This window comes from Fomitiporia mediterranea (genome assembly GCF_000271605.1).
Source record: "Fomitiporia mediterranea MF3/22 unplaced genomic scaffold FOMMEscaffold_7, whole genome shotgun sequence".
NCBI classification, from domain to species: domain Eukaryota; kingdom Fungi; phylum Basidiomycota; class Agaricomycetes; order Hymenochaetales; family Hymenochaetaceae; genus Fomitiporia; species Fomitiporia mediterranea.
Genome location: NW_006760392.1, coordinates 1,617,635 through 1,632,039, shown reverse-complemented (window position 1 = coordinate 1,632,039; position 14,405 = coordinate 1,617,635). Strand labels below are relative to the sequence as shown.

The 14,405-nt window shown below is 47.2% G+C and overlaps 6 protein-coding genes across 6 annotated transcripts; 3 read left to right on the top strand and 3 right to left on the bottom strand.

Annotated features, from left to right (window-relative positions):
- Nucleotides 1-72: 72 nt before the first annotated feature.
- Nucleotides 73-1,229, bottom strand: FOMMEDRAFT_147198 (uncharacterized protein; the record flags this gene model as incomplete). Its single annotated transcript, XM_007267445.1, has 7 exons — nt 73-258; nt 322-418; nt 473-557; nt 613-664; nt 726-880; nt 934-1,022; nt 1,074-1,229. 7 exons carry the CDS (start codon nt 1,227-1,229, stop codon nt 182-184), a joined length of 711 nt encoding a protein of 236 aa, XP_007267507.1. The 3' UTR covers nt 73-181.
- Nucleotides 1,230-2,474: 1,245 nt separating this feature from the next.
- FOMMEDRAFT_109238 (uncharacterized protein) lies at nt 2,475-4,331 on the bottom strand (the record flags this gene model as incomplete). The annotated part of the gene is made up of 6 exons (XM_007267444.1): nt 4,298-4,331; nt 4,055-4,245; nt 3,880-4,001; nt 3,506-3,818; nt 3,217-3,446; nt 2,475-3,164 (listed from the first exon to the last, which is right to left on the bottom strand). The coding sequence occupies exons 1-6, from the start codon at nt 4,309-4,311 to the stop codon at nt 2,475-2,477; spliced, it is 1,560 nt and encodes a 519-aa protein (XP_007267506.1). The 5' UTR covers nt 4,312-4,331.
- Nucleotides 4,332-5,002: 671 nt separating this feature from the next.
- Nucleotides 5,003-8,691, top strand: FOMMEDRAFT_20875 (uncharacterized protein). The gene is made up of 13 exons (XM_007267443.1): nt 5,003-5,202; nt 5,264-5,296; nt 5,351-5,408; nt 5,462-6,065; nt 6,123-6,591; nt 6,651-6,774; nt 6,829-6,863; nt 6,929-7,019; nt 7,071-7,219; nt 7,269-7,471; nt 7,525-8,106; nt 8,168-8,342; nt 8,400-8,691. Exons 1-13 carry the CDS (start codon nt 5,089-5,091, stop codon nt 8,640-8,642), a joined length of 2,880 nt encoding a protein of 959 aa, XP_007267505.1. The 5' UTR covers nt 5,003-5,088; the 3' UTR covers nt 8,643-8,691.
- Nucleotides 8,692-9,089: 398 nt separating this feature from the next.
- FOMMEDRAFT_157283 (uncharacterized protein) lies at nt 9,090-10,500 on the top strand (the record flags this gene model as incomplete). The annotated part of the gene is made up of 2 exons (XM_007267442.1): nt 9,090-9,775; nt 9,831-10,500. 2 exons carry the CDS (start codon nt 9,090-9,092, stop codon nt 10,498-10,500), a joined length of 1,356 nt encoding a protein of 451 aa, XP_007267504.1.
- A 489-nt stretch (nt 10,501-10,989) lies between these two features.
- Nucleotides 10,990-12,672, top strand: FOMMEDRAFT_157282 (P-loop containing nucleoside triphosphate hydrolase protein; the record flags this gene model as incomplete). The annotated part of the gene is made up of 3 exons (XM_007267441.1): nt 10,990-11,062; nt 11,112-11,361; nt 11,412-12,672. 3 exons carry the CDS (start codon nt 10,990-10,992, stop codon nt 12,670-12,672), a joined length of 1,584 nt encoding a protein of 527 aa, XP_007267503.1.
- Nucleotides 12,673-12,962: 290 nt separating this feature from the next.
- FOMMEDRAFT_157281 (uncharacterized protein) lies at nt 12,963-13,984 on the bottom strand (the record flags this gene model as incomplete). Its single annotated transcript, XM_007267440.1, has 6 exons — nt 12,963-13,120; nt 13,194-13,322; nt 13,394-13,476; nt 13,532-13,589; nt 13,646-13,717; nt 13,807-13,984. 6 exons carry the CDS (start codon nt 13,982-13,984, stop codon nt 12,963-12,965), a joined length of 678 nt encoding a protein of 225 aa, XP_007267502.1.
- Between the last annotated feature and the right edge of the window lie 421 nt (nt 13,985-14,405).

Here is a 14,405-nt window from a genome sequence, read left to right as displayed (position 1 = left end):
GACAACACAAAGTGAAAATCGCTTCATGTAGAGATGACGAGCAATAAGGTTTTGTATTCTATCGAAATAGAGCATAGTAATCCAGCAAGCCAGATTACACAGTGCATTGGTGAAAGTAGCATGAGTCTACTTCATGTCCAGATGAATAAAGCAATGTAAATAGATACAAGAGTGCTGGTCATTAAGCGAAGAGAATCATTGCAGCCGCGGCACCCAATAATGCAGTAGCGGCGGACGTTACGGACAGTCGAGTAGCGCCTGTGAAAAAATAAAGAACTTAGTAAGCCCGTGAAATCAGTGGATGGGAGTAGATGTCCATACCGGATGGAGAACCCGAGCCTCCAGCAGATGCAGTATTAGAAGGAGAGGCGGCTGCACTCGCAGCAAAACCGCCTAGTACGATCGGTCCTGTGCTCTCCTAGATACAGAAGGTTGAGGAAGCTTAAGACACGCAAGCGTCGGTGGTACTTACGACTGGCTCGCTTTGGCCAATGGCCATTGCTTTTGCCTGGAAGGCCGCGTATGTGTTGGAACCGTTTGTCGGGGCGTTAATAGCACTGAGAGCAGTTGTTTTAATCTCAAGCCCGTTTGAAAGCACTGCATGATGCTCACCCAACCATTCCCAACCCGCAGTGCATGGGAAGCTTGCAGTGGAACCAGATGGCTGGAGGAATTAGCGGTCAGCGACAAACGCAGAATTGTGGGATAAAAAAGAAATGACTCACGAATCTGGTCGTTTGTGATGTTGATTGAGAACTGAACGCCAGCCTGGAAGGAAGAGTCAAAGCCAGCGGGTGTACCGGCGGTAGAGTTCGCCGCAAGAGGTGTGCATGGGTCGTTGAATGATGACTGCGTCACCGTGTGTGTGTAGAGTCCATCGCTGGAATTTTCGTTAATACATTTTGAGACGGTAAGTTACATTCATTGACGAACTTAGGGAAATAGAAAGTAACAATTGTGCCGTTCGGCGCGCTGAAGTTAGCCGGGTTGTATACCAGTTGTTCACCAGGACCAACGTCGACCTTTGCAAAGATGAACAATTTGAAAGGTTTTTTTTACTTGGTCCGGCTCACATTCATAAAGCCTGGTGTGTTAGGAGGAGCTGAGGGTGCTGATGAAACAGCACTAGTCGTCGTCGGGTTCGAGTTGCCAGCTGGCGGTGCGCCGTATTGGGCGACGACGAAGGCGGGGAGTGCGAGCACAGATACGACAGCGGTCGTAAAATGCATGGTGGGCAAAGGTATCAACAGGCGCCAAAGGCAACTTTTTCAACTACCAAGAGAAACAAGGCAGAAAGCGGGCGGAGGGGGGTGAGAATGTAGAAACGACTGCCAGTTATTATACACGACCTCTGTTTGGCTGAGGGCTGCGGAGAAGACCAACGACGTGAACACGGTGATGCAGTGAGCCGTTTAGTACGGTCTAGCACATGCCAAAATGCCTCGTATGAAATATCTCTCTCACGTCGAGCGAGAGTGGCACTTAATCATGGGAACGAAAGCCCCGTCGCGGACGGATGCATTTCGCTTCATAGCCAATGCCGACTCATGGCGCTCCTGAAGCTTAGTCGGCATTGAGAAGATATGCCTTGTGGGACTGTACCGGCGTTGTAATGGAGATAGGAAGGCCGGATAAGCACCCGCGGAGATTCAAGTGAAACGATGGATTGTGATGAAGAATGAACAGGGTCGGGAGGAGGCGCACGAAGCACCTGAAATCGCGCCTTTCTGTTGAAATTTTAAACTTCGATCAATTTCACATCAGTCGGGATAGGGAAGTCGGCGCACAGTCAATTTCAAATATCGATCGCACTGCTACGGTCCTCCCTGAAAACTTTCGCTTTTCCGTCCGATATGATGACCTCGACTCCTCAAAATCGTGAAATCTGTTGGGAGTATGAAAGGAGTATGCTATTTCTCGCGCTGTAAAGCAAGATAGTCACTCGTGGAAGATAGCTGAACACCGTGAGTATGTGCCTCGAGAACTCACCTTCGACTTCTCACACTGCTTTCCGCAGCAGCAGGAATGCGGCCCGCCATCAGGCGCACCCCACGTTTGATCAGACCAACCGAGTCCCGACACGCGCCATTTTTGTATGCTTCTATTTTTCTAGTCACCTCTTCCGGCGCTATCTGTACCTTCGTTTCCCACCGGAATGTATGGCTTGTTCTTACCGTGGGACTGGGTCAGAATTTGAGAGATATCGCCCCAGTAAGATTCGTAAGTCCTCTTCCTGTTGGTTGAACTCGAGGAGCCTTTGATGTCCCAAATTCCATACACGGGCAAAGTTGAGTCGGGGACTGGTAAGTTGAGATAAGCTCAAAGCCTGTGCAATGAAAATAAGCGTAACGATAGAGCTCTTAATTGTCCACTGAAATATTTGAAGAATGATTACAGTTGCGTGTGTAATATTATCAGTCCTTAATGATGAGTAATACACTATATCCTACACGACGCACCAATGCCCTAATGTGTCATTTCTCCGCAGAAGGTAGCTCTGCATCCTTCAGGCGACCCGCCAGACCGAATTCCACACACTTCACTTCCAGACTTCGCATATTGACTAATACTAGACATCCTGTTTCGTTGAAGTTCGGAACAAGAACAACCCTGCACTTTCGCTCTCCGTCCTCCGAGGTAGCTGTTTCACCAAAATCATTACTGCTGACTAGTCGCGTTCCAAATTCGGGCTGACAGCTAACCACATATAAATCAGGCGTCCGCTTTAGTACAAACGGATCTGTGGTTTGGTACGGGTAGCACCACAGAGTGTCTGGTGCAGTGGGTGCTATATGTCTCCATTGCAGAGTGGCACAGGCCAGGTCCAGGCGTGTCGTTGGTGGTGAAGGAACATATTTATACATGTCTTCCACGGATTGTCCGGAATGTACAAGGACAGCACGCTGCCGCGCGTCTTTTCCAGAGGAAGGATCTGCGTTGAAGCCTAGCCACGCCGGGTTCGTCTCGCAAGAGAAGTTCTCAAACGTTTTAACTTCTCCAAACATTGCACGGGGAAGAGCTTGTTGAGGAAGCAGAGTTCCAGACGGATCCCTCGCACCAGCAAGAAGATGCACGGGCATTACACTTGCGACGTCCAGTAGAAAGTCGCCGAGCATATTTGTAGGTACAGGAGAGAAGTTCGACGCTTCTTGTCCGAAGCGTTTCTAGGTGAAATTAAAATTCACAAATCACCAAATGAAGCACTTAGGCGCTTACCGATTTTGAGCCAGTGTCAACGACAGTGGATTTTGTATCTGCAACGGCTGTCACAGGAGCAAGGGAGTTCCCGGCTATGACCAACCGCGATATTTGAGAAATGGTATCTTCTTGTGCGCCTGCCTCGCCACTAAGGTACTCAACGAGCATTTGCATTCGAGGATCCATGCTTGAACTCTCCCCCATATCGAGGCCAGATACAAAAGCAATCCAGCTATCCGGAAATTCGGCTAACCAGAATGAGAATGGTGAGTGGCTGTCTAGCCAAAGTACGAAATTGGGAACTTACTGTCCACTTCCATGTTGTCACCCGTTTTGGGGCTTTTGAAAAGCATAGGTGCCATCCCAGCAAAGCATACGTCCTTGACCTCAAATGCTCCGGATGATGTTTCTCGACCGAGAGCTGCCATTATTACACCGGATACAAGCACGTTGCCCCAACCATTGGGTTTGTCACCATTTGCTTCTTCAGACGAGGAATAATCTATGACGCGTTGCAATGCTTCTCCAACAAGCTGCACTCGGCCAGAGTCATCTTCAAGTACTATTTCATCTTCCGGTGATAGATATTTCTCGCGAGGGGCTGGTTCCGGTAAATATCGCTAAAACGGCGGGTCAATATTTAGACACCATTTGTTCACTGGGATAGAGAGGAATTCGTACGTCACGCCCAACGTCCTCAAGGACGTTTGGCTTTTGAGGCATGTTCAAATACACGGTTCCGATGATGAAGCATACTTGAGACTTTGCAACGTCGAGCACGCGAGGAACAAGCGGAGGCGAACCTGGACATGTCATTAAGATTTATACTTCGTATAATTCGGCTTTTATTACTTACCACTCAGACCCTTCCACCGCTCTTTTGCTTTCTTTTCCACGATATTTTTGAGTAAAGTAAGCCTCGCAAAGTATATGTTTGAGAATTGGTGTCTATATGATTTGTGGTTTTCTCCGAGTAGGAATGACGGTGTCTCATTAGGAAGGTTAATGTGCGTGTTTTCTGCTCGGGAAACAGACTCTGGGATTGGTCTGACATATCAACGCGTCAGAAGTGCACTTCTTCTTGGGGTATGGAACTCACAAAGGCTCACCCATATGGATAATGGATAAGTACGGGGTGAAACTTGGAGAGGAGCGCGTCTCGATGGCGGAAACGCGTCTTGCCTCTGGCACGTTATTGGTCACGTGCAAGATACCCTTTCGTGCCGAAAATGAGCTGAAAACCCATTAATTTTTAAGAAACAAAGTATTTAATTCTCCCGCTAAGTGTTTCGTACAATATACATGCAATATCTAAGTCTCGTACGAATCGAATGAGATGTTTATCAGCAGGAAGCGCGTATAAATTCGATAGTATTGATATACACCTAAGCTACCTGTAATTCTTTCTTAAATACAGTATCACTACTTAGGCCTTACGTTGGCTGGCAGTTATCTAATTTGTCCTAAAGAGTTCGGAACAATCGCTACAGTTTCCTTGCCTTGTGCACACTTCAAATATGACATTGAGAGATAGTAATATTGCAAACTTGCTGCGTGTCAACGCTACGGACATGCTTTGCAAGGCCCTGACGGCTTCAGCACTATTTTCGTATAATATACGGGCAGTATGAAAGGCTATGTACGCGAAAATTAGCATTGCGATGTCAAGTAGTTTGGACTGAGGAGAACAGAGTTGCGATAATTTCGGTGTTGAACTCTTGTAATGTCCAAAAGTGGACGCAGATCAAATAATCAGGGTCGCTGGCCCACCGCAGCTCGACAGCCTCAAACCTGTCCTGTATCGTGTCAATGTTCTCTCGGCACGGCTCATATTAAGTCTACGAGGAGAAACACTGCAGGCAGACTTGCGAAATTCATAAACCTAAAGACATGTTCTCTAAACTGCCGCAGAAGCTAACTTCGCCGTTCGGCATCCTGGGTGACGACGCGAAGCTTTCATTCAGGACGCAACCAGGAGGAATCAGAAAGCTCGCGGAAAGCAGAGTGCGTTGTCATCCGATTGTGCATTGAGGGAGACTCTGGATAACATTACACTTTGGAATAGGCTATCAGTGCGACGGATACGTATTGGGAACAAGTGCGTTGATCGTTGTCTTCTTTCACCGTGCTTGGTCAATTGACCTCCTGGAAGTATGCGACATTATTCGACTCTCCCTCAGACGCATTTTCTTTGATTTCGTCAAATGATAGTACGTTTATTCGCCAATATACTTCGCCAAGTTCTTGTTATTGACTTAAACAGTTCGAAGAGCACTTAATGATGCTCCAGAGAACGTTGCTACACTCGTGCGCGTTCTGTCAACGCGTCTTTTCAATTTGCTTCTAGATCGTACATTCCCCACGGCGCCATCGTCTGGAGCAGGCTCCTTTGCAACTTCTTTCATAAAAAATGCGGCGACATCAGCCGGCGTTTCGGCCGCGAGTGCTCAGCGGGATCCCACCAAGGAAGCACTTAATTGTCTTCGAGTACTGCAGCGAGTTCTTCCTGTAGTCTTCGAGGCTGAGAACGAAGAGTTTGAAAGGAAGCTACTTTGGCAACGCGAGGAAGTACAAGAAGACGCTGACATAAGGAATACCGGCACTTTGGACGACAGGCCGCAGTTTGTGATTGATGACGAGGACGAAGATGATGATGCTTCCACTACTGGACCGCCTAAATCGCCCTCGAGTCCCAGTCCCCAGAATAGTTCCCAATCATCGACGAAGACTAATGAGGAAAGGAAGAAAACATCGCCAACGCTAGCAGAGCGGTTAATAGCATGTACTATAGACCTACTCTTCTGTTGCGGGTTCACTCTACCCACTAAAATTCAAGAAAGTGATCACAAGATTAACTATGTCATTTGGTGCGAGTGTTCCCTACCTCCTTGTCTGGATTACTTTGCTGACCATGACGTGCCTAGGGAGAAAGGTGTAGGCTCGACTATAGACCCAGGCCCTAATCAAGCACACGATCAAAACAAAGTCGAAGTGCTGCGATTCCTACTTGTCCTCCTTTCAAAACAAATCTATATACCACCAGGTTCACTGTTGACTGTAGCCTCTCCATATTCCCTCGCCCTCGTCCAGCGAACACCTAGAAGACACATTCTTACTATCCTATGTTCACTGCTGAACACCGCTATGAACTCACCCCAATCAAGCACTTCCCCCAGAATTGGAAGCGTTGCAGCTGCTTTGCCGTACAACCATCTGGTTTTCAAAGGAGAGGATGTCCGCCTTACACTAGTTGGTGAGACACTACAAGTGCTCTGTGCTTTGTTGGACTTCCAAAGCGGAGCGGCACGCGACATCCTCAACAGCCCGAACGATCCTTTCTCTGCGACGCCATCAGCAAAAACGAATGCGTTCCGCTATTTCTTAGCTAAACTTGTATGTGCCAACTTGTCGCTGTGTATACTCTCGATGTCCGATTAACGAGTGGCCCACAGCACCGGCAGGCAGATTTCGTTTTTGTAGCCAATGGGATTATTGGTATTATGGAACAGTACATGGCTGCTATCAATAACGTCCTACCTGGTTCAAAGAAGCCTATACCCCATCTTCTCGAAACAAGTTGAGTGCTTGTAGTCATGTTCTTGATTTCAAGTTGTTGATTACAAATGAAAGTCGTCTTTTTCTGGAAAATGGTGGAGCTCAACAAGGTATGCCAACCCGTTTCATCCTTTCACCTGAATGTGGGATCGTTAACCGTTCTTATATTTATTAGAAATTCCGAACGTACATCTTGGAGTCAGAGAAGGCAGTAGATCTCATGACTTATCTCCTTTGCTACTTCATGGAGTCGAAGGACAAACCCGGTAAGCTCGCCTTGACCAGTGTATTTATTTAGTAACTAACGTGCTGTTAAGAGCAACATGGCTTGTGTCGTGCCATTTCATATATCCTGCAGACGCTTTCCGCTGAACCAGCATTCAATGCCAAGTTATCCTCTCCCATACGAATGCACTTACCTGCAAAATGGGCATGTCAAGGAACTGCAGGCGACTTCATGATTAACGTGAGTATCACATTCTTCACGTTGACGATGCTCTCACGCCGTGAATTAGTCGGTTTACGCCGTTGTAGCGACAACGTCCGGTATACTGAATTCACTCTATCCCGCATTAATCATCGCACTATCCAATTCGGCCCCATACTTCAAGCATTTGTCCGTTGTCTCGTCGAACCGCTTAGTTTCACTGTTCAATGCGTTCACCAATCCGTCATTCTTGCTTTCTGATGAAGGGCACCCAAGGCTTCTATTCTTCTTGTAAGCCTGCTTGAGAATCTTTTTCCGACGCAAGTTACTGAAAGTATTTGCAGACTGGAGGCCTTCAACGGAGTCATATTGAATCACCTAAACGAAAATCCTAACCTCTTGTACGCAATTCTCCGTTCACACAAGTCGTTTGAAGACCTCGGGACGTTTACTCTCGCCCGAGGGCTACGGGAAATTCGACGCGTGCAGTTGGCGAAGGAGGAGCAGGCAAAGAGACAGGCAGGAAATGTCAAGGGCAAAACTACGGACGATACGAATCAAGAGGCGCCTGAACATGAAAAGGCTCGATTACTGTCAACGGAAGGTAGAGATGCTCTTGGTATTTCAGCTGAACCTGATCTGGAAGCGCGTATGCCACGAGATCGACCACGACCAACCCCCACTGATTCCGCTCCTCGCTCACCTGAGGGAGAGACGGAGCAAAATAGTTCTGAACAACTTCCATTGTCCCCGTCAACAAGCGAGACTGCGCAGTCGAGATCGGAAAAGGCCAGGGGGAAGATGAGGGAGCGCCAACGGTCTGACTCGCTCGATGTTTCTGGAAGTTTAGAGAGGATTGCAGCTGCAGGAATAGGACGTAACGGCTTCGTTCCGACTCAGGATTGGGTGACGTCTTGGCAGCAAGGGCAAGTGATATTTGCTTTGTTCCGTGCATTCCGTGCTAAATTGACTGCTCTCTTTGCTTAGCCTTCCACTTGACACTGTATTACTGATGATCTCCGAGCTATTGCCGAAGGTGCAGAATATCCAGTCGGGAATAAGCTCTGCAAATTCTACGTCTGCGATTATCGATTTCTTGCGCTCAGCAAGTATTCAGGATGCTCTTCCTGAAACGCCATCCCCTCCTTGCCGAAGATTCCTAGTACGTGCCTTGCATTTCCTCATAACGCATGATGAAAAATTCTCATGAACGCTACAGTGGTCGGACTCATCGATGATCTGGCTATCTTCATTGATATGGGGCGAAATCTATGTACGCGGAATGACGCCCCTGGGCATCTGGAATGCGACGAACGTCCGTCTTTTCCACGTCAAACATACTCAATCGCAGACGAGACAGATCAGCGAGGCGGTATCTTCCGTTGTAGGAGGTCTCGGAGGACTACTTGGGCGTGGCGGAAGTTCAGATAGCTTAAGTACCAGAGGAAGGAATGGACGTTGACCAGTGTAATTTTTCTTCTTTTCATTCATGCAGCTATGAAATGTAACCGTGGAATTTTCTTCTGTCAACATCGTGTTCAGAAAGGGGAAATGCAAGCAGAGCCTAAAGTTGCCTGATACGCGAATTTAATCCCCATCTTGAGCTCAGCTTCCGCCTCCCAAGGCAATCTTGAAAGTTTACAATCTGTTCTTCAAAGGAAATTCGGATATTCAGTCCTCAGGAAATGTGCAGTCTACTTTTTACAAATAATGCCATTTCGAGAAGATTTAGGTTCCGACTAACATACGGTTAAATAATTATTGCCAGCGACGCAGGGTATCATCATTACGGTCAGCCCATTATGATCTGCCACTCGTGTCTCGCCATTGTTTCCTCCCTCTGGACCAGACCCCGTTGGCGACAATACCTTCCGCTCTTTACACGACCCTCCTTACACACCATCCCACCATGGCACCTGCGCTAGGTGATGTCACTACTGCTCATTCCACTCTTTTAACAAGTACTTCAATCGTTACACCCATTATCATCATTATTTCATCTGCGGCTGGGATCACGGGAGCGCTAGTCATCGTCCTCCTGGCAATATATATACAACGTCGAATTATGTCAAGACGGCGTACAAGAACACTAGCGGAGACTGTCCCTAATATCGTTATTACCGATACTTCTATACTCCCGGCGTCTAATGTCGTTGTTGACAGTGAATCTGCACTCGACAATGTTATCGCATCGTTCAAGCCGATCGGAGCGGAAGCTGCTCCGTTGGAAGCAGTCCCTCCGGTCGACATCTCGGATGATTATGAAGAGAATGCAGAGGACGATGACGAGCTGTTCCCTCTACCTAAGATCCCGAAGCCTAAACGAAAACCACCGCCAATTATAAGAACGCTTCGTCCTTCCAACCAAAGAGGTAGTGGAGTATCAAGACTTGGTACTCCGAATCCTCAAAACAGGCAAATGGGAAGCACTCCCGCTGATTCGGAGCACAACCATGAACGCGTAGAGCTTCTAGTCTCACCAGGTGTCTGGTGGTACGATTTTGGTGGTGAAGCATTCTCGAGCTCTGAAAGCTCGACACTAGAGGCTGACGGAACTCACGGAAGCCTTGCCGATTCCGTTAGCTCAACTGAGAGGTATGTCATTGTCGCAATGCATTGACCCATACAACGTTGAGAGCAATTGCTTTAGCGGATCCTCTGAGCCTGTGTCATCAAGATGGCCAGTGCGTACATCGAGAGTAAGATTTGCCGACACGTCGGACGATCAGAGTTACGCAACAAATAGCAGACAAATTCCGGCACACCGTTGGCGTTTTTCCGAAATCGTCTCCCTCCGTGACCACAGGAGTCTTTCCTCATTCTATGAGACAGACGTTGCTCAAGACGTGAACACGCCGATGAGCGTTTCGCAGAGCCAGCCAGTGTCCTTAGGAAGTGCTCCGACTGACGAAGCCTTTGACCGAAAGATTCTTGAGTATTGCTGGCAGATATCGGACAACTCGTCGGTCAAGAGTATCAATCAGGTATCTAGTTCCGAATCAGTGACTGTTCAGTTTACAACGGCCAAAAAGTCGATGTCAAGCGTCAAGATCTCTGAAGCGGGTGTCGGACGATCATTTGAAGCGAGTCATCTCATTCTCACTTCAGACAGTCCAGCAACGGAGACTAGGGAAGAGATCAAGGACAGGCTTGAGAGACTAGTCAAATCGAAGGAACCCATTGAACACGGGGAGCAAGAAATTCGTAAACGGGAGCGAATTACAAGCAAGAAACCAGTTTCCCTGCCAAATCACCGTACTTTGCCACGAAGAACTCCTTTCTCAAACGTGACGACGTCCACTAGAGTAAACGCGATGTGATGGATAATAGTGCCGCATTTCTACATTGAGGAAGACAATATCTCTTGTATATCTACCAATAAATGCATATATATGCAAATTCATTCGTTTTTCTCGCTCTCTAGTAACATAAACTTGCATGGTACCAGGGACGTAGTCAGAAGACATTTAAAGAAAATGTCGGTACCTGCCTTTGTCCAGGTTTCTCTTAGCCATTGTTTTCACCGCTTGTCTGAAGGCACTATTGGCGTATTGCACGTCTGTCTAGAGAAAACTAATGCATCAAATAAGTAGAATCGTCATGCAATAGTTAGCGTTGATGCACAGTACTGGGACTAGAAATGTCTGCGTCCGTGCGACTGAGGTTTAAATTGAAGTTTGAACGCGACGCGTTTGGCGCGTCCCATGGCAAAGCATACACGTGATCGAGTCAGGCAGATTGGTGTCTGTCTGAAGGATTGAGTTGAACAATAATATTGACTCGCTTTGCGTGGTGTATATCTTATTCACATGAATCTGCACCTGCTTGCTATTCAGGATGTGAAGTCACTGTCACCTGCTCAGAAAGCAGGTTTGAAGAAGAGTGCGTTGATTTACCTCAACTTACGCCGAACGAATCCTGATTTATGCAGGCAACTTTAAGGGACTATCTGATATCGTTCTAACTCCGCCTGGCGAGATTGCGAAGAGACTGAGGACATCTCTGAGTGAAGCTCAAGCAATTATCGAGAATGTGTGCAAAGAGGTGGCAAGCTCTGTGGATATCAGAAACCTTCTTGAGGAAGTCGGAGATGACAAGTTCACTACCGGCGATGCGGTGCTGGACAGAGTGATTGGAGGAGGTATAAGGACTGGAATGGTATGGGAATTAGTTGGAGAAAGGTATGTCTCCTTGAACCGTACGCTTCCTTGGTTCTTACTTGTCATGACAGTGCATCGGGGAAGACTCAGCTTGCATTGCAGCTCTCCCTTCTTGTTCAACTCCGCCCAGCGCTCGGAGGTCTTTCTGGTTCTGCCTGCTACCTTACGACCCATGCGAAACTCCCTACCAAAAGGCTCAATCAACTTATTCTAAACCATCCTCTATTATCACCTTCACTCTGCAGTCTCTCAGATATTCATACTGTTTCTGCGCCGACGATAGAGTTTCTATTGCACACTCTGCGAAACACCTTTCCTGCTTTGCAAGATGAACTTCGGAAAGATGCCAAGCGGAAACCTGTTCGACTCATAGTAATCGACTCGATCTCTACACTCTTCAATACTCCCGAGAAGTCATCCAGCGTAACCTTATTCGAGAGATCGAAAGCGTTGTACGAGCTATCGAATGTCATGCACACAATCGCCGCTAGAGACAATATCGCCTTCGTGGTTGTTAATGAAGTAACAGACGTCTTCAACGACTACTATCCTGCTGCCCAAGATGACGCATCTAAAGGCGATATCATTTATCGTGACCAAGCAAAATGGTTCAACTCGGCACATTTCATTCCACGGGAGAGCACAAAGGAGGCACGTTTAGGGCTGGTTTGGGCTAACCAAGTGAACGCACGAATCATGCTTACGAGGACGAATAGGCGGAAATATCTAGATGATCCTCTTCCTTTGGCGAAACGGCAACATCTAAACGGAGGGCCGACGAGCGTGTCCCTGATGACTGGAGAGAACGACAAGGAACTTGATCAATTCGTATTACTGAGACGTTTCTCGGTTATTTTCGGCTCGGTATCAACTCCTGGTTCGGTCGATTTTGTTGTCACGAATGCGGGAGTCTCTGCGTTTCCCGATGATAGAATTATTGGACATCCCAGTTCGTATGAGACTAAGGATTCTGGACAATTGGCTGGGCCAGACGTGTACGGTCGCGGCGAGAACACCTCGTTGCCAAACGTCTCTGACCCAGCTCCTGCACTCCCAGAGGAATCGCAGTCGCAACCGTTTATCAACGCTCGAATGGCGGTCGTGGACGATTCCGCTGTTGGTGATAGTGTCGAGACGAGCCTAGAAGAAATTCCGAGTACTTTCCCAGAAGTCGACGAACTCGATGACGATGCGCTCTACTGGGATGAGTTCGAGGAAATTCTCAATGAAGATCTACCTGATATCGATTTCGACAGATTAGAGAGGAATCAAGTAGAAGAAGACATCAGAGCGTCCCAGACCGATGCTCCTGCAGAAGGACCAGAACGATAGTCAGAGCTATAGAAGATCTATGTATGAGCTTATAGTCCCATTTCTTGTACTAATGACAAAATAAACAAACTGATGTGTTGTATAACAAAAAAAAGACAAGGGTATGGAGAAACTACATGAAATACGAAATAAATGGAAAAACTACGTAGCCTAGAACGACTATAGTCCGATGATCGATGATAATTTAAGGCGATGTCTCTGTCTCTGTCTCTGGTTCACTGGTACTCAGACCAGTTCTTTCTTACTTTGCTCTGAGCTATTTGCTATTTGCTGTTTTGACCCGTCTCTGTTCAGTAACCGGGTCTCATGTATGTTGTATGCGGATGTGCAAAGGGAGCACTCCTGAGTTCTCGTGGAGGCGTTTGGATAGGCAACGATGCGCGGTGCTTGTCTCGACGGATGGCTCTGGAGCAGGCATCGATCATGGAAAGGATGAAACCGATGGCCCCTATGTGAAAGAAAGAAAGGTAAGATCAATTTCGATTGCTTTGGGAATGCAATGTAGACTGTGAAGGTCTTACCGGTGAGTGCGGCTGCCCAAGAGACAGCGACGACCATGATGACCACCATATCTTTCTGTGGGACATTCCTGTAGTCGTCAGAGAGTTGGTGGTTGGTTACCCATCGAAGTGTGATGAAGACGGATGCAACTTGTTGAGAGAATTAAATTGTAAATGTTGGAGGGCCTGAAAGTGAAATAGAAATACGAAACTGTACTTACCAATATCAATAGCGGCCATCAAGAGGTAGCAGAAGGACTCTGTATAAACTCCGTTGCCTCTCTTCGCTACTACGAAGCACGGCCTATGAACAATACATCTGAACATATATCGAGATATGATGCAATATCTCGACTTACAGAATTATTGCAAGAATGAACACCGCTCCTGCGGCAATTATCTGTGCGATCTGAAATGCTAATGACTCATACTTAGGAACGTTCAGAAAGTCGGGTTAAATTGTATATATTTACCGTCCGTCGGTCCATAGAAGTAAGGTAGCACTCCTAGAGCTATCGACCCCGCATTGAACAAAAGGAGAAGGACTTCATGAAGGTTAGTGTGTGAAAAACAGCTTACTGACTAAAGACCAAACAATAAAACACTCACAAATGATAATACTAGAACGGAATACCACAGAACCCATCTTTCCCTTGAAACAAGGTGAAGGGAGAAAGACGTTGGTGGGTGGGTGGAAAGCAGCAGCAATGCGGAAACTCAAGAGGGAGAACGCCCTTCAAGCCAGGTCGCATAGATGTGTACTTCAATTTATCGTTCTCTTTCAAAGTAGAGGGTACCTCGAGCCCGTTCATCGCGCATTATACCGCCAAGTAGAGATGTATTCGGTAACACGGAGGGTATCATTGCGCTTGAGGTACGAATGACGAGGGTAAGAGATGTATGCAAAGTGTGGGGGTCTGCGAGAAGTGGGGCCCGTCCGCTTTGCGTATTTATGTATTCCAGCTGGCAGGATAATTCCTCAATCACGAGCAATAGATGATACTTGGTTCCGAAGTGCTCAGTGTGAAAGTAGGTTGTATACCCAGGTCAGTCGTAGATAAAGGATCGGTAAAAAAGGGGAGAAAAGCGTAGACTGAACAGCCAGAGCCAATTTGAGAAGTCGGCATAATCGTATTTCGAGACTAGTGCAAAGTTCGTATGTAAGTTGCGGAAAATACACCCGAGCTTGGAGACCGAAATAAGATGACTGGTCGTCAACCGAGATGGGAGAGG

What these genes read in the sequence shown, in the direction of transcription:
- FOMMEDRAFT_20875 (XM_007267443.1), top strand. Translation starts at nt 5,089, where the DNA reads ATGTTCTCTAAACTGCCGCAGAAGCTAACTTCGCCGTTCGGCATCCTG. An exon ending in AAGATTAACTATGTCATTTG is followed by an intron (nt 6,066 to 6,122) that starts GTGCGAGTGTTC and finishes TGACGTGCCTAG; the next exon opens with GGAGAAAGGTGTAGGCTCGA. An exon ending in AAATGGTGGAGCTCAACAAG is followed by an intron (nt 6,864 to 6,928) that starts GTATGCCAACCC and finishes TATATTTATTAG; the next exon opens with AAATTCCGAACGTACATCTT.